This window comes from Patagioenas fasciata, chromosome 2 (genome assembly GCF_037038585.1).
Source record: "Patagioenas fasciata isolate bPatFas1 chromosome 2, bPatFas1.hap1, whole genome shotgun sequence".
Lineage (NCBI taxonomy): Eukaryota > Metazoa > Chordata > Aves > Columbiformes > Columbidae > Patagioenas > Patagioenas fasciata.
Genome location: NC_092521.1, coordinates 68,687,764 through 68,715,713, shown reverse-complemented (window position 1 = coordinate 68,715,713; position 27,950 = coordinate 68,687,764). Strand labels below are relative to the sequence as shown.

At 39.1% G+C, this 27,950-nt stretch overlaps 1 protein-coding gene across 2 annotated transcripts; it reads right to left on the bottom strand.

Moving 5' to 3' along the window:
• CLPTM1L (CLPTM1 like) lies at positions 1–27,527 on the bottom strand. 2 transcript variants are annotated; one of them, XM_065831812.2, is made up of 17 exons: positions 27,231–27,526; positions 26,378–26,478; positions 24,316–24,505; positions 23,954–24,096; positions 21,834–21,912; positions 19,211–19,328; positions 16,090–16,184; positions 14,604–14,688; positions 13,085–13,188; positions 10,186–10,251; positions 9,058–9,108; positions 8,245–8,327; positions 6,420–6,454; positions 6,044–6,099; positions 5,919–5,963; positions 2,503–2,618; positions 1–1,248 (listed from the first exon to the last, which is right to left on the bottom strand). In XM_065831812.2, the coding sequence occupies exons 1-17, from the start codon at positions 27,411–27,413 to the stop codon at positions 1,164–1,166; spliced, it is 1,635 nt and encodes a 544-aa protein (XP_065687884.1). In that variant the 5' UTR covers positions 27,414–27,526; the 3' UTR covers positions 1–1,163. The 2 variants fall into 2 exon arrangements, with proteins under 2 accessions (XP_065687884.1, XP_071660448.1); XM_071804347.1 differs by lacking the exon at positions 5,919–5,963 and having other exon boundaries at positions 27,231–27,527.
• Positions 27,528–27,950: the final 423 nt, after the last annotated feature.

The following is a 27,950-nucleotide window of genomic DNA, read 5'->3' as shown; positions in this document are numbered from 1 at the left end:
AAGAAACCTGAACCATGGTTTCTAGATAGAACTGTGAAGTTTGAATTTTGGTATAATAATTCAACCTGATTGTTATTACTAGTTTGAAAGAAACAGATCAAAATACTTCCCTTAATGAACTGTTCCCATGGTATATGGATTTTAAATTTTCTGAAAGAAAGATACCTATTCTTCACCGGGCTGTTTGGTTTTGCTCTTTATCCAGGTAGTTTGTTGAACCTGTATTGTATTTGAGAAAAATCATTCCACTTGAATGATGTGTGTTTCATCTTATAAATAAGAATGGGGCAGGAAGGGAGAAGGAAAGACCAAGGAGAGAATTGGTCTAGGAGGTCATTGGGGTACCACATGGTGCAGAATTTAAGATGCGTTGAGAGACTTTCCTAGCACGTAACAATGATTTGCATTATATGAACATCTGCTATGCCATGAAATCAGAAGGTTTGTCAACAATGCAAAAGGATTTCTATAAACTTGGATACATATTGAAATAAATCATGTTACAGTTTTTCCACATCTTCATTCTATTTAAGACAACTGAAGCCCTCTGCTATCTTGTGGGCAGATTTTGAATTTTCACAACCCAATTTGTCTCATCCGATATTTCCCATACTTTTTTTTTAAGCTATGAACTTAAATGCCCGCATACAACTTACAACTTTAATCACAATTTCTAGAATTTCCATTATCAAACAAGAATGATCTGTAATTAGCACATAATCCAATATTACACATTTTATTTTTGACAGCCTCCAGTTTGGCAATAACGCTCGATTCTGCTGTAACACACTGGCTTGTTTTTTCACTTCTCATAGCCCAGTGGCACGGGCACCACACTTTCAGTTAGTGAGTTGTCTTAAAAACATAGATTTGGATATTAATTACAATGGTCAGGTCACTTAGGTATTCAGTGAAGAGAAGTTTAAATGCAGGAAGTTTATTTAATGACATCTGGCAGACTGTGGACCTTGTGAGGACAAAAGAGGATATTGAAATAGGAGGATATCAAAACTAGATTTTGGCAATATAGAAGATGTATTGTCCATGTAGTTCTGTCATAAGCTTTAAAAATACTCTTATTAAATAAGTTTTTCCTTCCTTAAGAACAGATAATACATGAAGCCAGTAAGAGTCCAGGGGTCAGAAACTTCTTCAATTCTTAGTTATTCTCTATGAGCTTTTTTTTTCGGCTTTTCTTCGTAAGATTCTCCATACTCATTCACTCTGCTCTTATCCACAGGATAAAGCCTGGTAGAAAAAACAAAACATGAGTTACAACACTGTCTGCTACCGGAACAAATTAAGCAGTTCTGTACCACTTAATTTTAAAGGTTCATTTCTTTCTCATAATATTTTTTATTCCCATTTGCGGCAAAAACCACAACAGTTTTAAAGATTAGCTACAGACACATGAGGTTCTTCACACTGAGACTTAACCAGTTGTTTCATAACAAAGCCTCTTAAGAGCTGTATTATCTCCCCTCAAGCTTGGCTGGAGTGCTTCCCAAGCAATCCAGGATTCCTCTCAAACTTGAAACCAGTGCCCAGCCCCTATCAGAAGTTGTTGAGCTCTTACCTTTTAGAAAAATACCTTCGAATGGGACCTATTTTACTACAGTTACGTGTGATCATATAAACCCAAAACTCAAGTCTACATTTAGTACTAATGATCAGTTAGACATACATATCCATATATTCTGATATAATATGAACTTGGCTTAAAATTCTTGTTTGCTCATATAAATATTCATTCTTCAGAACAAGGGCACACTTTCTGTAGCTTCACTTATGAGCAGTATTTCAGTGATTACTGCACATGGCCTTTTTCCCCATCTGATTTTAGTTACGTAAAGAATCTGAAACTTGCCAGATACTCAGCTTACAAGAGAAACTGATAACTGGTGTTTGAAAAGAAAACATCCTGCGCATGTGCCTTGCAGAGCAGCTCAGATACTGAGCATATGTAGGCATATGTAGGCAAGTAGCCCCTCAGCAAGGTCGGGAAGCCCAGAACTCCTAAGTGGGTTTGTGAATACAAGATTAAGAATCGCTCTCCTTCACCTGACTTCAGGTATTCATGCCTCAGGTTATTTTTGTTGTTGTTGTTGCAACTTGGAAATGTGAAACTATCTGCTGAAAAGGAGGACTGCTGTTCTGAGGAGGGAGAAGGGTTAACTGACAAAAATTATGAGAGTGCTGTGAGGAGAGGCATTTCTTGAGTACTCTCTTAGAATGCTAAAACGGATCCAGGGATACTGTCAGCTGTAGGAAAGCACTTTTGCTGCTAATTGTACTGAGATATCCTTTTCAGGATCCCCTGCTCACCGTTCCCTTCACTAGGCATATACACAACTGCCATTTTCCAGACCATACTATATATTACTGTGGTATAAAATTCTGCTTGAACACTACCCCAAACTATTTTATAGTTCTTCATAGCAATGAGAACACAACCACCTACAGTGTTGTCAAAACTCTGATGGATATTAAAGAAAGACATACCATCTTTGGTAAAGATAGACCAGGAACACAACATCATCTCTAAAGCACGCCAGCCTATGAGATGTTGGCATAGTGATGATAAAAGCGAATATATCATCAATAAAGGTGTTGAATGCCTACAAATAAAAGAAAAGTACACTTCAGTTAGCTGTAAAGAAAGGAAGTCATCTATCACACCAAACTACAGGAAACAGGCTTCCTAGAACTATATTTTTTCAGATGGAACTCAGACTACTTCTATATTTGCAACAATACTTAAGGGCTATGCTGAAAAACTAATTAATACACATTTTAAAGTGTTTTCTTTTAAAGAAGACCATGCTGTCTACTACAGACCATGCTATTACAGTTACAAGCAAAAAGGAAATAGGACTGCTTTGGGTAAGTGAGAGTATTGTCACACAAGGGGAAAAAACGTACATACAACTTCAGTAAAATCTTGAAAAGAAACTGGAAAACAACTTTTACTCATTCACTACTCAAATGATTTAAAATTTCCAAAAAGTCAGTTCACTTTCATTTTCTGTGGGAATTTGAAAATTGTGTAAAAACTTGTTAATTTGCTGCTCTTAAGAATATTAACTTGACAGTCTTCAAGAGATTTTAAAATATTTTCAGTGTTCTCCTGGAAGTGATCACCCATCCCTTATTCGAGACATAATTTTCTATGCCACTGCCACTCCACTAGGCATACTATAGGTTCTGTTTCTAAAACAATAATGAAATATTTTCTCATTACTTTTTCCTGAGTGAGAAAGTATAAACTCCCAGACATCTGCTGGGAAAGCAACGCATACAGGTTCTAAGCATGCAAAGGCAACAATATTTTGTCAGAGAAGGTAAAGAAAGTAAACAGAAGGGCAACTGCTCTGGATCTGGCTCTAGCCAACAGGGAGGACTAGAAATCAACAGTGAACCAGCTCGAGTACTCATTTGATGCAATTAACCATTTCAACTCACTAAAGACAGCAGGAAACAAATCCAGCAAAGAATATTCACTGCTGGGTTAAACTGAGTCAGTAACATGGTTTCTTCTTTCAATATTAGCAAGCTGTACATTAATCCATACCATAAAAATGGGAAAAAATGATGATTATTTAAGCATAGAAGGACTCACTCTTCAAAATGAACCCATGAAACAAAGCATCAGCAGAAAATGGAGGTGTTGGAGAGGAGAAAGTTCTGATTAATTACAACAGGAAAGCTCTTTCTGGCAAGTCAAAACAAATTAATCAAACTGAAATGATCAAAGAATATGAATGGCACTTCTCAAGTCTGTGCAAAGAAGGCTTGTCATGGAATAAAAAAACCCTTGCCAAGTTGGAAAAGGAGGCCATTCCAAGTCAACACCGAAGTGAGTGATCCTACAATGATGAAAGGGAAACAGCTGTATGCTCCATCCTTCAGGCACTTAGGCATTCCTCACAAGCCGCTGAAACTGAGTGCGTCAAGGCAGCCCATTTAATAGTACTTAGTCTACCCGGTTTTCTTTTGAGATCACCTCATTTGAAAGTACTCCTTATAAAAGTATGAAGGGCATAAACATAAAGACTACAGAAATTGGAAAATTAGAATAATCTCGATTTTTGCCAAGGTCTTCCAAAACAGGAAAGACTTCAAATTAAGGAAAACAACAAAGCTCTTTAAACCAACAATCACAGATGAGATCTCAGACTATTCTTTCCACTTTTGAAAGTGCAGAAGAGATAAAGCAACTTTAAATATCCTCTAGGGAAAAAGTAAATTACCTCCTCCAAAGCCCAATAAGTTAAACATAATTTAAACCATCATTTACTTCTTTCTACATTCACACAAGCCTTTGTTGTGGCTAGCCTCTGGCATCTTAACAGGAGCCATAAATGCTCTGAAGAAAAGAGAATTCTACTGCTTTAAAGGTTACTTGCTTGAATACTTTCCTCTTGTCTACTTAAGTACTGATGTCTCTGCTCTGCTACTGTATTTTGTTGCTGAAGTGAAATTGTGAAATTACTTCACAAATGTACCTTTTATTTCCCTCTATTAAGAAACATGCTGGTTTGCCTAGTATTGCCTGAAACACTAGATGTTTATTTTTGACTTTATTTCCATATCAAACATTGTTCAGTTGCTATTCTGCTATCAGCTACATTTCAGACTCTTTTCCTAGATGTCTCCTGATTCCTTAAAAATATTAAGCCAGCAGAAAGTTGGGCAATTGCTGCAGGCTCACAGAACTGGAAAAGCTATGAAAAACACTTTAGATTTTAAGATTTTAGACCTTTTCTCCCAGCTCATCTGTTCAGAATTGGACACTATGTCTTGAGCAGTTTTTAACACTGTTTCTTTTGAAGTCCTGATGTACTGGAGAATTGTAATACATCGGCACAAAGGAAGAATAAATGAAAGCATTTATCAGTGGAAGCAGAAGAAAAAAGGGCGCACGTTGATGGCATCGAGGTCCTGATGATCCCAGCACATCCAGCCAGGGTTTCTTGGGACACAATGATCAACAAAACAAAAGGACAATACAAAAATCCTCATGACTCAGAGAGGCTGGAAAGGATGGAGTCAAAACACTATCAGCTCTTTAGGTGTACAAGAACAGAACATGTAGTTGCAGAATAAGGAAGAATGTAGAAGACACAGGAACTTAACAGTGGATGTCCCTCATCCTCCATATCGGCACAAGGAATCCTGGCTGGGATAACTGGGTACATCCATCTTGGTGCCCGAATGCTATACAAACCACTTGGGCACACAAGAGGGTGCTTGTGGGTATGCAGGTATCAAAGGGTAACTAAGCTGATTTTATTTTGAAATACGCTCATTTTCCCCTCCTCCAAAGTCTGGTGTTAAGTTTTGCTACGGTATTGCATTATTTCCTACAAGGGCAGGCGAGGCAGTGGGGACACCACAGTGCAGCCCCTCCCAGCATCTAACAACCCACCACACAGTTGTCTCTACATTGATCAGAAGCCCAGAATTACCACCCCAGCACAGAACAGTGTGTACATTACTTCAGTTTTGGTAGCTCCTGGAACCTGCCAAAATAAGGTCTCTTAGTGGTCCTATCTGTTGCTGGAGAACTCTCCTTTGTTAATATAATCTCTCTTCCTAAAATAATGCATTAAATTGAGACTGATTAATTTATTTGCAGAACCAACATTTGCACCCACACATGACAGCTGACAGTACAAAAAGAAGTATTCTCATCAAAACTAGAATGCAGGTATTCTCATCATATGGAAGTCATTAGGAAAAATGGAAATCTATGTTTTTTTTTTTTTTTGCCTTTTTTTTAAAGGACAGTTGCAAACAGGTTTCATTCTTAAACAAAAACATCACTGTCAGCCTTAATCTATGTCTTACTAAGGTGTTCTTACAGAAAATTATTTCAAAAATGACTGCACCAATCTTTAAATTAGAGCTTTACTTACTTTGTATGTGAAAGCCTTCCATGGTAAGTGTGCAACAGATTTCATCTAGGAATAAAAATATCAATTTGTAATAAAGTCTGGAAGAAGAGACTAGCAAAGTAGTCTTTTAGTCTTTTCAATCTTACCTTGTAGTTTACAAACAGCTGGGGCAGCATAAACAGGAATCCAAACGCATATACTCCTGAAGACAAAATAGGGAAAACTTAGACAAATACACAACAGAAGTACATCACACAACTATACTTTCACAAGTAGAGATTTACACTAATTTTCTTAATGAAAAAAGGTGCATCTAACACTTTTGTTTACTTTGAGTTGATTCCACTCCCTTTCTCAATCACTGTGACAATTTTGGAAAGTACAATTAAGTTATTCCTCTATATTACACTGATCCAGCTGATAGGAGTTAATTTTCTACTATTGATTCGTGGCCTCCATTTGAAGAAATACAAACAGAAAACCAAAACAAAGCAAAAAACCCAAAACATAAAAGGGACTCACCATTGACAAAACTGTTAATCAACCAGGAGTACCAGCTACAAACAGAGAAGACAGTCCAGTTATTTTTTCACATCAGCCAAAAACATGTATCTGTAATACATCCTCTACATGACTGTATGCTGACCACTCCAAGAAATGGCTTTGTTGTGGATTACTTTAGGCAGGAACTAAATACCTCACATCTTCCTTTAACTAGGAAGGGCTTCAGAGGAGGTAGTTAAGGAAAGGATGTTTATCAGTCCATACAAGAAGTATGGAGAGCTACATCCACTGCTTTTATACTTTTTTGGAACAATCTAAGACTTTGGCACCCAAACTGACATCAGACAATACTGTGCACTGAACCCTGACTGTATTAAGGCTTGCAAAGGTAACACTGTATTCTAAGTATTAAAGAGGCACTTAATACGGCACTGTAAGGATTTATACAGTTTCAAATAACAAATACCATTATGTGCAAACCATTATAGTAGGCACTTTAAAAAAATACAAGGAATCTACATTTTTCCCTCCTTACATCTAACAACCCTTCCCAGATGTTCACTGGAGCATAATCAAAGCAAAATAACAGTAGTGCTACAGATAGTGATGAAATTCCCTACTTCTAATTGCGATAGTAAGAACTGTGATGCTCAGGTCGCACTAACTTGCACTGCTGTGTTAGTGACATGTTAATAACAACATTAGAGCTGTAGCAGCACTTCACTAATCCACAAGCATTTAAAAAATGCATCAGAAAACGCCTACAAGATTAAAGGGTAATCCACTGGTACAATTACTTATTCTGTCAGGTTTCCATACAAACAGATTAAACTGATAAAAATTCTATGATGAGAGTTGTTTTCACTTTCTTAAGCTACAGCTCATGGAACACCTGGCATATAGTGTTTTGCAGTACTGAACAAATTCAATAGTTTTGTAAGAAGAGCAGAATATTTAAATGCTGCACATTTGTTAGCTTCTTATTAAGACAAGAACCTTCTGAAAAACCGTTTTTCTAATAACCCAGAAATTGCCCCAGTTTCTAGTACAACTGCTATGGCTCATGTGTGCAGCAATAGTAGTTCTTTCTGATGTTCTTTTAAGCTACTGCTTGCTCTTCCTCCCATCCATTCAGGGCCTAAAGACTACACAAAAAGGTATCTACATGGCTGTCACCGTGCTAGTATTTGCAGATTTTTTTTCCAATGAAGTCTCATGGCTGCATACTTGCTTGCACGTCTCCAATAGAAACTGAACTAGCTGTATTATTTTGAGTGAAAATTGACAAGAGTTTCACCTTTTCATGCAATACAGAGTCTTCAGCTATTGCTGAAGTATCACTATGTTGCAGTAAGTCCATGGCTCTAAAGGAATACAGGAGTCCTTTCTTAAAAATACCTTTGTTTGCTTGCCACCCTAGCTGTCATATTTAGGAACAGAGGAAGCTTGTGCTCAGAGCAAAGAATTTTGGAACAGCTTTTGCTTCTCTCTGTTATCAGACTAGTTCAACCACTGAATTCCTCTCATCTCTCCTGTCACCTTTCTTTCTTCTTCCTCTTCTGATTGTCAGCTTATTCATGTATGCAAACTACCAAATTCTATATTATAGTAATAGCAGGTTACTTGCAAAATACAACAGGCTGTAGCTTACAGGATGATCAATAAATACAGCTAGACTCTGCAGGTTTAGACCCTATAGAAGGAGGAAGTTTCCAATTCCTGGCTTATGAATGAAACAAACTAAAATACCCAATTTCCATAACCCATCATCTCCAATTAATTAATACAGAAAAAATGGGGAATGTTTCAATTCTGTATAAGATCATTTATGGATTTACAGTACCTTTTGTATTTGACATTCAGCAAGGAGTAACCTGCACCTCCAATACACAACGGATAGAGCAAATATGACAAGTATTTCATAGCCTAATAGACAAGGAAAACAGCTTGTTAATTCACATTTTTCATGCAGCAGACTTTTCATGGCATTAACTAGAAGACAGTCACGTGATTTTTTTTTTTCCTGAAAGTATTTTTCTGTTCCCAAATGTCTGCTATTATTTCCAGTCTGCTTCCAGTTCTAGAGAAGGTGGCGAAAATTCCAATGGCCAGTTCAGACAACCAAGCACCTTGGAGCACAGGCATCAAGAGGCAGCACAAAGATCACAGAATCATAGAATCGTTTTGGTTGGAAGAGACACTCAGGATCATCGAGTCCAACCATAACCTAAACTCTGGCACTAAGAGTCTAAGAGTAGTTCTCTACTTGACACCAATGTTGCCACCTGTGTTCAACTCCTTTAAATAATCAGGAAGCACACAAACAACCCTCTAATATAAATAACAAGTACAAATATCTATTTTCAGATTTGTGAACGGTAACCCTTTAAGATATTTCTCTTCAGATAAGTCACTTGCAATATTCTGCTTCTCAAACAAATATCTCAAGCAGATCCAAAACAACAAAGCAACGCTTTCACTGTTTCTTCTCATAAATTATCAGAATGAATCTTCACTACCAGATCATCTACATGATGGTGATCCACTTGACAACTATGAGAAGATGGAAAATACACTTGCAGCAATAAAAACAGTGAAACAAGTCAGGCCCCATATATAGACTTTCTAGATCAGAAATTACAGGATTCTCTCTTACCTGGGCATCGTACTCCTCAGTTTTCTTTTCAGAGTCATTGTATGTACCAAACTGCAATACATGTAAGAAGTACAATCAAGTCAGAACTGGGAAAAACATTTGCTGTCTGACTCCCTAAACAGAGATTTAAACTGCTAATTATAAGCTTCTATACAAGACAGTCATACAGATGTTCTTTGCAACCTGCTAAATACAAGGTAGGCAAAATGTTTATTTTTTTCCTCTTCATATTTCACATCAAACATCCAGGACTTCTTTACTTCGGAAAATTCTGTTGAGACAGCAGCATTGACAAAGTAAGAGCAAAGTCAAGTGGCTAAGAATTTGGCAGACACAAGAAGCCATTATTAAAAAACATAACCATTTTCATGCATTAAAAGGTCAGTTATGGATTATCTCCACATGTCTAGAAATTGTGACTGCTTAAATACAGTTCCTCGAATCCTGAAATAGGAACAACCAGAGCCATCAGCCACTCAAGATGTATAAGCTTAAAGCAGCACAAACCCTCAGCACTTCTTGTGAACACTGAAGATCAGACAACTGTTTCTCCTATCAATAAGAGAAACTTTCAATGTAGGTTCTACTTTAAAAGGATTACACTCATGTCAAAGTTAGTTTGAATCCCTGCTGCCACTGCATGTCCTGCAAACAGTCTCAGGACTTAATTTTTACCCAAAGGTTTAGTCAAAGACTGTTCTGTCCCTAGAACATGTCATCATCTACTAGTTATGCAATGGAGAAGTTATATCTACAGTTTCAGGAAAAATTCATTTTCTTACTTCAAATCACAATGTCAGTTAAGACTGCCTTTCTAACACAGTGGCAGGAGTACAGTCCCACCTGTTACGATTTATTATAGCAGGACTTTCAGAGGAGTTCTAAGGTTTCTGACACCATAAATACATACAAATAGCTGATGCTTCTACAGAACTCAAAGAAATTAATCAAGTTTGAAAATGCTCATCCAACTTTTGAACTAAGCCATCCATAAAGAGAAGATAAACATAGGAAACTTTTATTATTTTTTTTTAATCTGCATTTCACTAAAAGCCAAGTTGCACAGTAACCTGGAAACAGATGGACAGCTCAGGAGTGTAATTGTTAACAGGCCAATGTCTACTATACCTGAATTTTGGGTCTCAAGCCTTGCCACTTGATTGTCATTTTCAAAGCTTTCTTCACTTTCCAGAGCTGTGATAAGCAAAACCAAAATGTGCACACAAAAAATTAGCCAAAGGAATGTCTTATGCAGGATTCAGATAATCAGAATCAATATCCCAACATATCTATTTTAAGCACCCATTGCATAAAGCGTTAACAGTCTGATTGCAGCACACTGCCTGCATCTCTACGCAAACCACATGCCCTGTCACCAGACAAGCATAACACAAACCCTGCACTATTAAATCTCCTTATCAGAGGATGTACTTTAAGAGAAATAATGTAGTCCTTCCAGTACACCTGGATTGTAGCACTTGGGTGGGGGTTAGCTGCTCTCACCATCAGCACGGAGCCCAGGTCAGGCATTTAGAGAATTCTCCAGGAACCACCTGCCAGGCAAGTTTTTACGTGCCTTTGAGGTCTGCTGGCATCTGTAAGATGAAGGTGCCTCAGAACTCCTAACAGTCAGTAGAGTGGGCACTGACATAGTACATTTCAGCAGTGGGCTACAAGCAAAAGTCAGTGAACCACTGAACTGTTTGGTTACTTAGTGTACAGCTGTTACAGCCTGACCCTAATGTAAAAAAAGGCTCAGTTCACCTGAAAATTTACTCATGTACGCACCCTGCTACACAGACTCAAAAACTTCAGCAATGCAGTCAGCTCACCAGGAGAGCTATGCCCCATGAAGCTTTCTGCGGACAAGGTTTGCTTGTTTAACTTCAGATACACCACTATTCCCTTTGCACCTATCATATCTTCAAAACAAAAAGGGCAATAAGGCAAAGATAATGTTTCACTGTCATCTTTCATGCAAGTGATAAAATTACTTATTACAGAAGCAATGTCACTATTGGTACTTCATGAGAAACAGGTGTTAAGAAGAAGTTGTGGAAAAGCCCTTCCCAGCAGACAAATTCCTTTGAGATGTATAGTCCATATGTTCATTCTCACCTTGAGACAACCACATTATCTCATCATCACTTGAGGGCAGAGATATGTTACTTCAGCAGAACCTACAGAATGTTTCCTCTCAGTTTAAGGGTCCCACACAGTGTTCCTACATAATCCTTTCAACACAGTTTCCCCAGCCTGCACTCCAAAAGCAACATATTGGAAAATCAGGTGCATGAGAAAGAGAATAGGAGCCAAACAATCACACAAACTACAGATCTTGGAGAGATCTATTTAACAGATCTTTGGGCAGCTCCAAGAAGAATCTCAGACAGACACAATGAACAAATGAGATCTGAAGCTGCCTGCTCTTTGGTAATGGCAACTGAGAAATCCACCTTTGTTATAGAAGAGAAATGCATAATCTTAACAGTTTTAATGGCACTGAAATCCCGTAGCATAGCTGATCACTCCTGTTACCCTACCACCATACATGCCTGATCTGTTTTCCACTGAAACTTCTGAAAAAAAGTTGACTTAGAGACCAGGGCTATTTCTTCTTCCCCACTAGAAACAAATGCAGGCATCGCTTTTCTTGACCTGATTCCCTTTTAAATTATTTGACACTTTGGAATTTCTGGTCTCTGGATTTTTAATTTTTTTTTTTAATTCAGTTATTTAGATTTCAAGGATCAAAATAAATATTCTACAAAAGAAGTAGCATATTTGTGGGGATATATATTTATCCCTGAAACTTAGTTCTGGTTTCAAACAGTTAAAGAAAGTTTGAACTATAAGACTCAATTGCTACTCATAGGAACAAGGAAAATCTGATACAGAAATACATCAGACTGAAAAATCTCAATTTATGAAAAATAATGTTACAGTCAATGAAATGGTATTATTCAGGGGATCACTGCTCATTGTTTTCACAAGAGCTTAATCTGTTTTATACAATAAGCTGAAATTTAAGGATCATTTTGTGACTTTGTATTCAACAATTTAATCACTAACTGAAAATTCTGAACTATTTTGTTTCCACAGGAATTATCTGCAACTCTAACAGATGTGTGGATGGGTGAGGGTGGATGTCAAGAGGATGGGACTAGACTCCTCTCAGTGGTGCCCAATGACAGGATGAGGGGCAACAGGCACAGACTGAAGCACAGGAGGTTCCATCTGAATAGGAGGAAAAACTTCTTTACTTTGAGGGTGCCAGAGCACTGGAACAGGCTGCCCAGAGAAGTTGTGGAGTCTCCTTCTCTGGAGACATTCAAACCCGCCTGGACACATTCCTGTGTGATCGACTTTGGGTGAACCTGCTTTAGCAGATGCGTTGGACTAGATGATCTCCAGAGGTCCCTTCCAGCCCCTGTGATTCTGTGTAACTAGATCTGCAAGCAACGCTAGGTAGAGTGATCTCCCTGTCCCATTACTGCTGACTTTGTACTTTCTTACACATGAAGTGGGCTTCTAAGCAGTACCTGCAACCCACTGACTGCACTTCTGGAATCATGAGCACAGCCAGCAGTCTCCTCATTTCCCTCCTTCCCCAAAAACCTCTGTCACAGCCAGGAAGAAAGCTGCAGACCTGCGGCACTGTTTGACAGCCTGCTCTTTGATAAATGGTTCCGTGAAGGCTTGTTGACATGGTTGCACATGCCTGGTCAGGAGTGATGCCTGTCAGATGAGGCAATAGGAAGGAACCTCAGCATAGCTTTATGTTTCATTTCTGCAATACCAGCTGGCCCATCCAAAAAAACCTGATATTTCCAGTTTAATTATTTGATAAAGGGTATTATTTGATATTTGATCTCCTCTACCACTGAAAGCCAGTTAAACAATGCTGCTAAGACAGACTACTACTAGCAGTATTTTTCCAGTAACTAGATTATTTTTCTTTTGCTATGATAAACTAGGGATGTTGCTGTGAACACTGGTATTTGGTTCTGGAGCTTTAAGAACTCACCTCAATCACTGCACCAATGCCTGCTGGGATCAGTACCAATAAACTTGTTTGTTCATCCAGAAGGAAAAGAAATATTACCACTGTACTAAAGCACCGCCAAAGCACTAGACAGAAAAAATAAAAACAAAAGGCTTATTAATATTTAAATGAACAGCTGAGATGACAGAAGACTGTTGGCCTATTTACCATAATTCTGTCTTATACGATTTAAGCACGAATTTCTCCTACACACATCTTGATATATGAAATAGTCCTAGAAACAGCCAGTGATCTATATACCTTCACGCAAATAAGGAACAAAAACATTTTATTAAATCCTTATCACAGAAGATGAAAGGAAATTAGAATATTTAAGGAAGACCTTGCAATTCAGCAATGTATCAGGACTATTATGAACCAAATTCATGATTCTTGTCTCGAGGAAGCTGTAATGTTGGTCTTTGAAACTCATGCAACTAATTTAATGTTTGTAAATGTTAAATAGTATATTTCAGGGTTATTTTTCAGGTTTTGCAAAACACTGGATACTTATAAGTGTCTACCAACTAATTCTTAGATTTGAATATCCATCCCCCTAAGCAGGGACAGAAAGCAAGAAGAGCTACAATACACTCAGACATCAAGAATTACACTGTGTCATTTCAGAGCAATCGCCTGCCGCACTTCTCCCTCAGGGCAAGAAGGAGATAGAGGCAGAAAGGTGACTAAGGGTTGCTCAGGAGAGAATGGAACCATCCAGACTGAAGATTAATACTTGGGATAGTAAGCTTAAAACAGCCTTTGTCACTCAGTCTTTCCAGTTTGACTCTACTCACTTTTTAAACTGGCAATTAACATTTAATTCTGAAATTCCATGGCCCATTTTCAATTTTTACTAACTTTCTGTGTACATATGCCAACAGCAGTATAAATGCCTCAGAAAACCAAATGTCCTCTGACAAAAGAAAATAAACAGATTCTCCACATGAGAAAAATAAATTGCTGTTCATCTTCACCATTTAAAATGCCGATTGTTTTTTTCCCCGGTATTGATATTCCTCACATGTTTTAATCAACTTGTCAATATGATAGAATTTGGGATAGTCTCAGAGGTCAACTGAATCCAGGTTTACCATTCTGGTTTACAGAAAAACAAGCAGTAATTATTAGCACAATAAACAAGGCTGGGGAGTGGTGTTTTAAACTTCAAGCATCCAGGGCTGGCAACTACCTTCATCTGTCACCAGGAAGGCTTGACAAGATGTCAGACCACTATGCTCCTCTCATTTTTCCTACATCCAAGTCACCTCAACCCTCCCATGCTCTTTCATCCCTTCACCCTCCACCCCAAGAGCTTCTACTGCTCCTGTTTACATCAAAACCCAAATCAAACAATAGTGTTACACTACAGCATCTTCCCCCACAATATTTTGCAACCCGTAGTTACGTACAAGGCACTCACAGGACAGCAGAGAAGGACTGAAAACACACAGCATATATTGCACAGCACACACACAGCACTTTGCATTCTGGCCCTTACCTGCTTTTGTAGACATCCCAATCATGCTCCTCTTTTTCTTCCAAAAACTGATGTCATTTTTAAATGCAAGGAAATCAAAGAGAAGCTGCAAATAGCAAGAAATATACTTATTTGCTTGAAAGATGCAATAATTAGAGACTGCCAGCTGAAGTCTTAAAAATGCATTTAAGATGGAATTAAATGAAAACCTGGTTTAGGAGGTTCAGAAATAAAAAAATAAATATCACAAAGAAAAGTTAAAAAGAAAAACTATTTTTGAAGCCCAAGTTCTAAATGCAGTGCAAAATGACAGGTTGAATTCCAAATACTACTTCTACTACATTGTTGCAAAATGCAGTGTCCAGTAAAGAAAGTTAATGACCCAATACAGGGTAACACATGGTAGAGGGTGAAGAATGATGACCCTAAGGAATTGCTCGCCTCCTTGAGACACCAGGGAAAGCCACATTAAATTAGATTCAAAGTACTTTGTACTGGACTGATAGTCAATAGAACCAAAGCACTTTAAAAAACCCTACAATATATTAAGTCAGGTTTCCTCTCTATTCCATTACTAAGAAGTTGACCTAAACTTCAGGGACATTTTAGCATTAAATTTACTTATAGTGAGTATTTTTGTCAGTATATTTTTCAGTATTTCCTTGAAGCATTCACTGTCTTAAAAAACGCCCAGACTCAATAAATTTTCATTAAAAGTATCTATCTCTCTCTATATATATATTTAATTTGAGCAAATGATGCACTAAATAAAAAAGTATCAGAAGATAGTCCTAGTTTACAGATACCCTACAACGTGAATAACAAAATGGAAAAAATAAATTCATATGGCTGGGAAGTCTAAGGCTTTCCAACCAAATTAATTGCATGTAATGCAAGTATAAAGAAACATAACACGCCTAGTGAGTTCTTATATCTCCCAGAATATGGATATTGTATTGAGGCAACAAAAAAATTGTTCATTAAAAAGAGATTTATATTTAAACCAACACACACACAATGTTAAGAGAGAGACACAACAACAGATAAACATGTCTAGAACTCTAAGCTCTGCACTTCACAGCAACAATTTTTTGAAGCAATTTCGATTAGCTGATCCAAATTTCTCCAAGGATTAAAAGTCAGAGACTCAAACTATTACTGGTGCCTCAGCTATACCACTGCAGCAGTTCACCTTGTGACAAACCAACAAAATGTGAACCGATGTTGAGAGGCATATTATAATAATTCTAGGGGCTTTGGTTCAGCTACAGCTAAAAAAAAAAAAAGGTCATGAAGTTAAATGGTTTATATTTCAGTCAAGACTGTTAGTTTCTATCTAGTTATCTCAAATTTCTGTCTTATTGGTGATTTTTATATTAACTCAGTATTGGAAATACAGCTGACTTGTACAAAACCCACTTCCACTGCTTTCCTGAAATTACTGTTTCCAAGAACAGCTCTTAATAAATACGCTGTAATTCCTAAAAACTGAAGTTTCTCCACTTACATGGAATGCTGCTACGAAGAACGTCAAAGCCAGAAAGTACAGGTTAGTATCAACAAAAATTCCTTTTACTTCATCTGCATCCTTTTCTGAAAAGCCTAAGAGAAAGAACAAGAAATTATGCAAGTACTAGACAGTTAATTGCTGTTACACTGGAGGCCAGTATGAAAGGAATCTTATGTCACCTGCACATGTTTTGTTAAGGAATCATAAATCTAAAAGACAATGGCAGCTTTGAAGTCTACCCATATTTTGGCAAGGTATTTGGCTTGCCTTAAACAAAATCCATCAGTTACAAGCAGACTGATGTGCTTTTAACCTGTTGTATAACTCAGACCTAAGCTGAACACCTGACAGACAAATGACAAGACACAGAAGTCATTCTGGCCTGAGTGGGAAGAAAAAGGATTATTCAACTTGGCCTCTGAACTTTTATTTGATACATAAGAAAAGCGAGCTACACATTAAAACTGAAAAGTGAGGAAAGGACTACACTGTAGAGGGCAACAAAGGTCAATGACAAACATGGCCATATATGCAACAGCATGGACCCCAGATCACGGATTAGGCATCAGCACTTTTGATGGTCCTTGCAGAATTAACTTGGAGCCTTCTCTTTGTGATTTCTGGAAGATGCTTCACCTTTTTCCGTTTGTCAATCTGTAAACTGAATATATTTTCTCTACTGTTTTATTAAATCTCCTAAAGGATGAATGTACAGGACGACCATTGATTCAAAAATGTGTCCATGATAAATATGGTTGCCAGCATCAAGTAGTGTGTTTTCCAGAAGATACATCATCCCTTTGAACTCCTCTAGCCAGTGTTGAGATGCTTCAGGAAGCAGAAAGTTCCAGCTACTGTGACTAAAGTCTACCATTCTCAGAAAATACATGATGCTGCATTTACGGCTACTGTGTTTGTTGTGACATAGGCTGAGTTCAGTACCAATTTACTTTGTCATATCAGCTGTCCTGCATCACAGCAAGAAGAATGTGAATTTACCAATTTCCAAGTGATTTAGGAGTTTTGCTACTAATCTAAGATGACCTTTCCATAAGTTATTCCAAAAGGAAAATTTAAAACCTTGTTTTACTACCTGCATACTTAGAGAGAACAAGTAGCATCTTAGGCAAGCTTTTTTTTTCCAAGCAGAGGAGGTACTCCTAGGATGATAGGTCTTGATATATGTGTCCATCACAAGACAGCCAAGACACAGAACATGAAAGTTTCAATTATACCATTTTGAGAAGGGTCACAAAAATTTCTAGAGAAATGATGGTGCTCAAATGCCCCACACAAACTCTGAGCAAGCAGTTATCTGATTCTTTCAAGACAGTTATTTTAAGCAGACATACTTGTAGCTTCGATATGCATTAGCCTGAGCTAAGGAGAGGCAGCTGGATTCTACTTAGGATGATCTTATTCCTTACTCATCCCTGCCTCCCCCCCCCCCCCCAAACAAAACACCAGGAGAAAAGCTTCAGCTGCAAAAGAAATAGAGAAAATCTAGACTCTCAGTTAAGTTACACTGTATACAGGTACTGTGTCTTACAATGCTACAATGTGAAACTAGTGCTGAACCAAAACAGATTTGTTTTTTTGCCAGATGAATCACAGAATGTTAGGGATTGGAAGGGACCTCAAAAGATCATCTAGTCCAATCCCCCTGCCGGAGCAGGAACACTTAGATGAGGCTACACAGCAAGGTGTCCAGGTAGGATTTGAACATCTTCAGAGCAGGAGACTCCACAACCTCCCTGGGCAGCCTGTTCCAGTGTTCTGTTACCTTCACTGTGAAGAAGTTTCTTCTCAAATTTAAGTGGAACCTCTTGTGTTCCAAGTTTGAACCCATTACCGCTTGTCCTACTGTTGGTTGTCACTGAGAAGAGCCTGGCTCCATCCTCATGACACTCACCTTTTATATATTTGTAAACATTAATTTAATGCCTTAAATATTAAGTTGTCCATCATAAAATATTAAATCAGAGATGACAGTGAATAAGCAAACCCTGTCCCTCTTACTGACAAAATTTTGGTGAACAAAGATGAACACTGAGTAGTCTGGAAGCAGCACAACCCCTACATCTGTCTCTTGGGAAACTAGTAGAACTCTACATCTATCTGCATAAACAAACAACAGAAAACAATTAACCAAAAAACCCACCAAACTGAAGGATTTGAGAATAATCAAAATAATACAGCACAGAAGCTTTTAAGATCTCCTGGTCTGAAAAAAATTCAAATTGCTGTCAGAAGATCGTAAGAGAGGAACAGACAGAATCCAACGTTCATAGACATCAACACCAATTCCGTTACAATGCAGTTGTTTACTCTGGTATAAAGAAGCCAAGTACAGTCTAGTGAGAGAAAACAAACTCAGGAAAGATAACCCTGAAAATAAGATGCAGATTTTAAGAGTGATTATTAGACTCAAAGGTGTTCATCGGTGGAACAAACATTTAAAGACAGTAAAAGCTTCGCTATACCATCACCAACACAGAGTGTATGAACTTCAGTGCGAGAGTGCACACTTACTCCACTACATTTATGCAAAATGCAGAATTTAGCAGTTTCATGCACGTAAAACCTCCAGTTTACCTGAACTACCTTCTAAATTTGTAACTGAGCCAAAGTGAGAGGACAGCATTTCTGAAGTGTCAGAAGCAGTATGAAGAGAACCCAGATTCCTTCTTCGTGTTTGGCTTGAGCCCAAAACTTTGCTGTGCCTGCCTGTATTTCACTGTAGGTATATGACTACAGTGACCAGTTGTATATAGCTTACATCAAAGCTTATGTAACCCTGGTCCAGCTTTTCTCTTCCATGGATGACAGGGGAAAGTTCTCTATTTTGGCCTCTTATGCTTCTATGGTAGTACTATACAAATAATTTTTTTTTTAGTAAAACGGTTAATTCACCTCTGCATTCTTGTTTCCCACTACATGTCAAGATTTTATTTCCATCTTTACCTTAAGGCAAAACAACGTAAAATTTGATGCATTAAACCTTTTCACCAGCTAACCAGAGAAGAAGAGTTAAGTATCATCTATGCACTCATAAGAAAAAAAAATGAGGAGGTGGTGGTGGTTTTTGGTCTAAAGTTATTAAAGATAAAAAACATACCAAATTGTTGGAGGGAGTACACAGCATCCTGCATGTGGATCCAAAATCGGAGTTTTCCAAGAGATATTTTGTCATATGACACTGTAAGAGGTAGCTCTGTTGTTGAACGATTTATAACCTGTATTTCAAAGAGTTTCATTTTTAACAGCAGAAAAATTGCAACAATTATTTCTATTCGTAAACAAAAGTGATTATATCACACCATGATTTAAACACACAATTTGAAGAGGTCAGTTTGTTTTTTGAAATGGAATAAGATCTTAGACTTCTATACTATGCTCAAAGTCTTCAAGGTTTTTCCCAAGAAATGCTAAAGTAGCAGTTTGTTCTGTTCAAGTTCTTATAGCACCCTCACTGTCACTGTACACAAATGCCTCTGAGACATTAACATAAAGTTCCTTCTGCTGGACTCAGTTCAAGTGGGAAAAGTGTGCCACTTGCCCTGACTGGTGAAAATACCACAGCTAACACTAAGCAAGCTACCCTGCCTGCAAACTTTGGGATATGGGGCATCACAGAAAACTTATTCCTGCCCCAAAAGAAATACATTTCAGCTAATCCTACTATATAATCTACATTTTATAAGAGTTTTGATGAGAAGTATCTACAGGCCTCCTGGGCTGTGGAAAGAAAAAAAAAAAAGTCTTAAATTAAAATTCTTAAATTGCCTCAGCTCCTTCTGCATGATAGTTGACTGTCTCCCTAACAGGTTTAAAACAAAGAGAAAGGAAATTGTCACAGATGTCAGAATCGTTTGCAGCTACCTAGGTACAAGTTGAGGCAGTATGTTTTAAACTTGCAAGGACAGCTCAAGACTGCAGACAGCCAGGCAATTTGAATTGCAACAGTTCAAGATCTATTTTCCTGGCTCCTAATTACCACCCAATCATAATTCCCATCTCAGCACTGCCACTCTACACTGTATCTGTTCCTACAGTAATTAGTTACCTGACACTTATCTGAGATGAATGGGCTGCTTCTGATTCTTAGGTTACAGAACATGGTTCTAACCTCCTCAGGCACGTGTGTATTGGGGATTATGTTCACTCTTCCATTCACTCTTCCCTCTAGTGAGCACAAACAATTCTCCATTTCACCACCCTCCCAAGACCCTATAAGCTTTTTAGACAGTGGCAGAACATGCATGCATGCAAGGGAGAGAAAGGGAAGCTGAGAAAGTTTTATAACCACAACAGGGAGAAAGCTTGAGTAACTATAACAGAATGGTGCCGGGGATCTCTGAACTGTCTGGAAAAAACAAAAAAAAATTGGTGAAACCAACATGGTCAGAGCTGATGGTAGAAAATGCTGGTGAGATTCTACTGATGTTTGCCAAAATCTACATAAACATCTTCCAAGCATCATCTCCTTTTTAAAGGATGCCTGTAAACCCTCCATTCTGATTCCAATTTCTCAGTCTATCAAATATAGCATCAACATTTCTGGGAAAAAAAAGGAAAAGAAATGTTATCTGTGCAGGACAGATGTAAAACAAAAAAATTACAAAGGCACAGGCAAGTGACATGCAGCACTCTGCACAGACAAAGCACTACTAAGGAGTTAGGAGTAGTGTAGAGACAAAATAGGGTTACAATACAAAGCAGAGATAGGAATTCTTCAACACCAAAAGCAAATTAAATGAACATAAAAAGATTAGAAGAATTAACTCTTTCTCAATGAACAATTAGAAATCAACAAGTGCTGCCTCACAACCTAGTTGAGTGTGATGGTTGCCAAGCCTCTGAAAACTAAGTAGTTACCAAACCTCTGCCATACAACCTTCTCTTGTAGTACAGCCTCAGAACATCATACATTACTTCTAGCACTCTACTTTATCAGTACTATAAAACACTGCATAAACCAAGCAAATAAGTTCAGTGGTATGAATGTTAAAGTTTTCTATTTATTAAATCAGAACCCTCTGCAATCCTCAAACCCCCCAGCATTGGAAAGCACATTTAAGGACACGAGGAACATGTAATGTTTAGACTACATTACTTACCATAGAAGACCTACATCTGTGTCAAAATAACAGTCAGTTCAACATCTACACAGTGTAGCATAAACAGGGATAATCCATCTTCAGCTCCATGACTTTACGTTGGGCATACCAACCAGACAGCATCTGTGCCCCTATTTACAGTCAAATGCCTACTTCGCTCCACAAAAGCTGTACCACCCTCTTCCCTTATTCTTTCCTGCTCTTCACTTACCCTTCATCATCTCACAGCATCCATACTATTAGACCACTCTTTCTTGCAGTTTGGCAAGTCACTGCTGAGAAGTCACATATGCCAGCACTGAAGGGGAAGTTTGCTAGTTTTGATGGAAAAGTCTTTGCAGCACTTCTCAGGATCTTTAATGAGTTTAGGGCAGTGAGTTACAACAGCATTAACTATGACATGCATGACAACTGCAGGAATGTTATTAATATCATAGAATGCTGAGTTTATTTGTTAAACAGGGACAAGACTTGACCAGTTAGACAGTCATTAATAGAGTGCTTTTGCAAATTCACATTTTTTCATTACAGCAAATGACCTATAAAAAAAATCTTAATTAAAACAACATTGCAATCAGTATTAAAACTGTTAAATGTAATTAAAGGTGTTCTATTACTCACCATCAAATCTTTCACTCTGTTGCTTAGCTGATCAATAAATAATATAGGAAGGTAATGCACTGTCTTCCCCAACTGAACCCTAGGATGTATAAACATGGATTTTATGATTGTAGTGATCTAAAAAGAAAACTACTTTAATTCAAATTACCACTCTTTTACCACTTTCGGATCTACCCATGTAGATATTTCCCACCACCTTCTCAGGCACATTTTCATTTAACATACAGCAAGAAAGATGCAACTAGTCTAGAGCATTTTCTTAAGAGATGTCTGTATAGAAAATTCGGTGGGTCATATTTCTCTTTTTAGTTTGTTTTTATGCTTCCATAGAAAGACAGAAGAAAAAAACAAACCCAAAACCAAACAAAAAAAAAAAACAAACCAAAACCAAACCACCACCAACAACAAAACCCAACCCCCACCCCCAAAAAAACAACAAGAAAACCCACAGCAAAACCCACAAATGAAATTGGCTGTGATGACACTGAAGCTGTTGCGTGACCAAGCGTAGAGGAAATGTAAAAGCTTGTCACAGAGAAACGTGCTGAAGTTTACTACCACATATTTGTATCCTCTGCCTCAAGTATTCCTCTCCTACTGCAATAATGACAACTCTCCGAGATCCCCACTCCTCTGCTTCCCCAATGACATCAGGCCAGCAAGAGCAGATGGCTCTGGCTAGTGTGGGCCTGAGCACAGGATGGCAGGTGCGCAGTCGGGCAGGCCAGATACTCCTGAAGAGAGCATACAAGGAGCAGAAACCTTCCCTGCCTTCTCCTTAACTGGAGCTCTCCTTTGGATCGCTCTACCACCTCACCAACCTACATCACACCAACAGAAACGTACCAGCCTTTGGGGTCTCTACAAAATTGACCACTGGAAAGCTATTTAGCAAGTTATGACCTACATGCAATCACTTTGGCAGTATCTTAGAAAAGTATTTAGCCTAATGCTCTGAGTTCTTTAAGTTCTTCACTAGAAAGACTGTTACGTACACTGTGATGTTCTTGGTAAAGGTCTGTGTAACTAGCATAATTGAGTGTTTCAAAGCCTGAATTCTAGTAGTTCACAAAAGAAGAAAGTGTCAATGCGTGCTAAGAAAGACTGTGTGCTAAATGCACACAGGGCAACAGTAATACAGAAAACTATTAACTCTAGGCTCAAAAATAGTTATTTAACTGAAGAGAATTAAATTTCTATATAATAAGTACAGTGAAAGCTATTGCTAGTGGAATTGCAGCTGGCTATTTCATGTCTCAACTACTTCCTGTATAATACAATGATAAAACAGCATTGATGCGTATTTAAACATGACCAGAAAAAATATCCTTGTTCATTAACCCCAGTGCAAGCTATTCTTGTTACAAGCCTGTCTTATGAGTTGCTAAGCTCATCTATTGTGGTGGGGAAGTTGCTGCTGAAGCACCTACTTCTGGATTTAACAGGATACTTGTAGAGAAAGGCATCAACATACGGTAGCACAAGCCAATACAGCACTATTTATATGGTTAACACTGGAAGGAATTTAAGCAAGCTGTGAACAGAAGCTGCTGCCTGCATTTAGTGGCCTACAAACCTATCCCCACTTTTTAGTGTTTTCTTAAGAAAACGACGATGTAGGAACACATACTGTTGAAGTAAAACAAAGTCAATCATAGTGGGAGAAAAAAAATGTCTTAGGAGATCAGCTGTGCCACTTAAGCACTTGCAGTTTGTACAGATAATCTGCAGATGAAGGATAACTCGAAAGGTCAAGGGACAGTAATTGCTTCAAGGGCCAGGACTATGATTTGAAAATAAGGGGGTATGAAGTCTGCTGTAGCATTTTACTTGTTTCTTTGTAGTTCTGCTTTGTCTTACAATGATAACTCCATATTAAAAAAAAAAAAAAGTATTTTAAACACTGAACTGCTGAGGAACAAGATCTTTCCAATAAGGTTTTTTAGTACATAATATCTTACTAATTGTCACTACCAAAATGCAAGCAATAAAAGTATCTATTTTTGTCTCCTAAGCTCCAGTTTAAACATAAAATACTAAAGGAGGTCAGGGAAGATTTTTGAAGAAATGTGCAGTAAGTTTATAACAACAAATCTAGCAAAATTAAGTCACTGACTTACATCTTCATGTAACGGTGAACATCAGCAGGGAGGGATGATCCATCAAATACAAAATCTTCCACCATAACATTTAGGGTTAATCTTGACCTCCAGTGAGAGACAGGTTCATCTATAGCACTCGTCTGTTTTTCTGCTTCAATTTGCTTTAAAAATACAATAAACACATGTACTGTTAAACAATACACAATTTTGAATAGGATAATAATCTAACTCACAAAAACTATGGAGTCATTAACTTTATCACAAAACAGAAGCCCCCTACAAAACACTTTACCTTCATTCTGGTCAGACCAAGCATTTTGCTCAAATATGACACAACATTGTTGATCTATAGTTGATCTACAGATGGAAAAGCCACCTACCTGTGTAGCTGATTCCCCAGTGAGCAAATTAATCTCTTCTGGTTTAGGAACCATGTACGTGGTCAGAGGGCTTACTATATGCACCTGCTTACCATCATGCCAAGGCAAAATGCCAGCATGGTGAAGAAATATATATGCATATAGTGTGCCATTATTTCGGGTTTTCTTTGGTACAGAGACATTCACTGTCCTAAAATACAAAATAAATACATTATAAGATGACATAGCACATATTGAAATATTTAGCTATTATACATAAAGATCACTGAAGATGTTCCAGAAGCAGGCACAAAAAGCTCAGGAATATAAAAAAAAGAAGAGACATTTGGGTTGCCTAGCACAGAACAACTAGTTCTGGCTAATATGCCCTAACCAGCCATGGATGGACGGGATCAATTTATGTATTCCAGTATGTCCCATAATATTTGCATTTCGAAGTTTTACTATTATCTTAAGATACTTTAATCTTTGCCCAATTCATCCTTTGTTACCCCAGATAACACAGGAATGCATCATCGGTTCTTCTGTTGTTTTCCCCTGTTGATAGATCATAATGCAAAAATTATCACAGCACTTGCAGAAAATGGAAGCCTTCTGTGTGCTGAATATGTATCACACACAGATTGTACACATGATACGCAGTTTAAAAAGAACACCACAAAGTTTTGCTGAGCACTTTGCATTCATAAAATACCTTCTCAGCTTTGACACAACAAGCCCAGAACTCTAGATAGGAGCCCCAAACCATGAAGTCACTCCCCTTGTGTTAGCCAAGAAATCATCCTACTTGCAACCTTGCATAATGCAGCCTCTATTCCTGTAAATTTGCTCAGGTTATTTCTGGCTGAATACTTTCAGTGGCTTAGCAGACTGTGTCAGTAAAACAATTCTTGTATTTTCAAGTCTGTCAGAGATGAAGTTTAATATGACCTAAACTGCAGAGCAGCATGTTCTTCATTACAGAAAATGCAGAGTATGAAAGAACCTGGGAGACTCTTTGGCAAGACAATCAAGAATCAGGCAACTATTTAAAACAAACAAACAAACAAAAAGTGAGGCAGTGAATATGAAACACAAAACTAGTAGTTCTAATCATTTTAACTGTAGAGAGGCATACATAGAGTGCAGTGTTATACTTAGAAATTTGTCTAAGGGCATAATCTTATTCCATCTTCGTGCCAACATCCCTTCTGAAGATCTCAAAACACTGAACTACCAGAAAAATGTTTACTTTTACAATTTTTAGCACTGAAACAATTACAGAAAAGCATGTTGCTAAAACGCAGGAAAAGAGAACCCAGTTTGACTTTCAAGTTCTATTCCAGGTCTGAAGCTACGGTTATTAAAAGCAAAATATCATGTAGCTACATACGTTACTAGAGGAAATTCTCAAGCGTTTCCAGGACTTTGACTTAGATTTTCACATGGAAAGTTGTTTTTACTATCATAAGTAAAGCACACTTCTGTAAAACATTTGTCATTATGGCTGAAAGCAATATGCTGATCCAAAATAACCATTATGTAAGTTTAGTACATCATATGTATGTTACTGATCTAGCACAGCTAGTGAGATGAATGTTTAGAGTGGAATCCGAAAATTACAAGCTCATTCGCAACTGCAAGATGATTTCCAATATAGGAAAAGTTGGTCTAAGAGCCTATTCCTCAGTGTCAGAACTTAGCACACCATTTCCATCAAGGCAGGCATTTTAACAATATTTACTGCATGAAATATTCTAGCAACCTTTAATAAAAGAGAAAAATACTGTTTTTATTAACAGCAGCACTTTGTCTTCAACTGTGAGGATGAAATCCAACTAACATCTTTTCTACCTTGACAAAGCATATATGGCTATTGCTTTATGAAAACAAACGTGAACTGAATAGCCTGCAGAGCATGCAAAAATAACTTTAACCCAAAAAAACCCCACAAGAACAACAGCTCCATGTTTTCAACACAACTGTCATGAACAGTCTTACTTCATACATACTTCCATGACTGTAACTACCAGTTATGATACATACTTCAGAACTAAACAAATAACTCAGTTTGGATACTTACCTTTCAAATTTGGACTCAATATCAAAATCCTCCACATTCAAAACCAGATCTATATTACTCTCAGCACCAATGTTTGACCGTGTGGTAGTGTACACGCTTAGCTGAAATCGAAACACAGCGCAGAGCAATCAGAGTACAGAAATACTAAGTTTATGCCTTAGTACACTTACAGCATTGATCTGCATGTACTTCAGCTTCTCTAATTTCCCAGTCACCTCATGGTTATATACACTGGAACAGACAATAGTACACTCAAAAAAAAAAAGAAAATTAAAAAAAGGCTAAACCAGCTGTCAGTTATCCCTTCCCTCCTTTTGAGGGCAGAAACACACTGTAACCCAGCCACTAAACACATTGTTGTAGGATGACCCACACTTGAAGTCAAAGGTTTCTGGTTAAGTTGAGCCATTTCTCCGGCCAGGCTGCTCTACACAACGTATGCACCAACAGATAAACCAAATCAGAAAACAAAATACGCTTCTGTCCTCCCCGTGCTTCACCCACAGGCAGTTCCCGCAAGGCAGAGCAAGTCCACACGGAGCACCAGCACCGAGTACCCCTCCATTTTCTGCCCCCTCGCCGGTGACAACCGCAGCCCCGCGGGGGCAGAGGGCGGGCCGGGGACAACGCGTGCCCGCAGCTGTCAGATCAGCTACCGCGGCCCTGCCCGCAGCGACGGCCACGGGGGAGCCAGGCCCGGCCCGGCACTACCACTCCTGCCTCCAGGACGGGACCGGAGCTCAGGCGGTACCGAGGAGCCCGTCCCGCGGGCATTTGACCGAGGGATCAAGAGCCGGAGCAGGGCCCGGCCACCTCCCCCGGCAGCAGCGGCTGCTCCCGGCGCCCCACTCACCTGCAGCTTGGGCCTCCGCGCCAGGTAGGGCCACACGCACCCGGCCGAGCCACTGCCCGCCCCCCCAGCCGCTGCGGGGCAGGGCCGTGTGTAGACGATGCCGTACATGACCCAGCACGTGTGCGCCACGTACACGGCGAACACCCCCACCACCAGGCTGGTGAACGAGCTGCGGCTCAGCATGGCGGCGGCCGCCTTCCTCCCCGGCCCGCAGCCCCGCTCGGGATCAGCCCGGCCGCCCCGGGCCGCCCCACCGCCGCCGCTCGCACATCCCACAAGCAGCCGACCGCCCCGCCTCCCGTCACTTCCGCCGGGCGGAGGAAGCGCCGCCCCGCTGCCTAGCAACCGGCTGCGGGAGGTGCCCGCTCCGGGGCGGGGCCGGGCCGGGCCTGTGGCGGCTGCGTCACGGAGAGACGTCAGCGGGGCGGTGACCGGCACCGCTAGCGGGCGCTGAGGGCAGGGGCCGGCGGGCGGGGCGGAGCTCAGAGCAGCCGCTGGCCAGGGGTACTGCGCCGTCAGTGCGGCCCGGGAGAGCGGAGCAGTGTGGTGTCCGTGCGGGACGTAGCTTCACTCTCTCACAGCGACTGCCGGCAGAGAATCACAGCATCACAGGCTGATGGGGACCTCGAAAGATCATCTAGTCCAATCCCCCTGCCAGAGCAGGAACACTTAGATGAGGTTACACAGGAAGGTGTCCAGGCGGGTCTTGAATGTCTCCAG

Coding starts and splice junctions, on each gene's coding strand:
- CLPTM1L (XM_065831812.2), bottom strand. CDS start 27,413: ATGCTGAGCCGCAGCTCGTTCACCAGCCTGGTGGTGGGGGTGTTCGCC. Junction 24,097..24,315: donor CTGGGGAATCAGCTACACAG/GTAGGTGGCTTT, acceptor GTATTTTTAAAG/CAAATTGAAGCAGAAAAACA. Junction 13,189..14,603: donor TGGGATGTCTACAAAAGCAG/GTAAGGGCCAGA, acceptor TTTTCTGTCTAG/TGCTTTGGCGGTGCTTTAGT.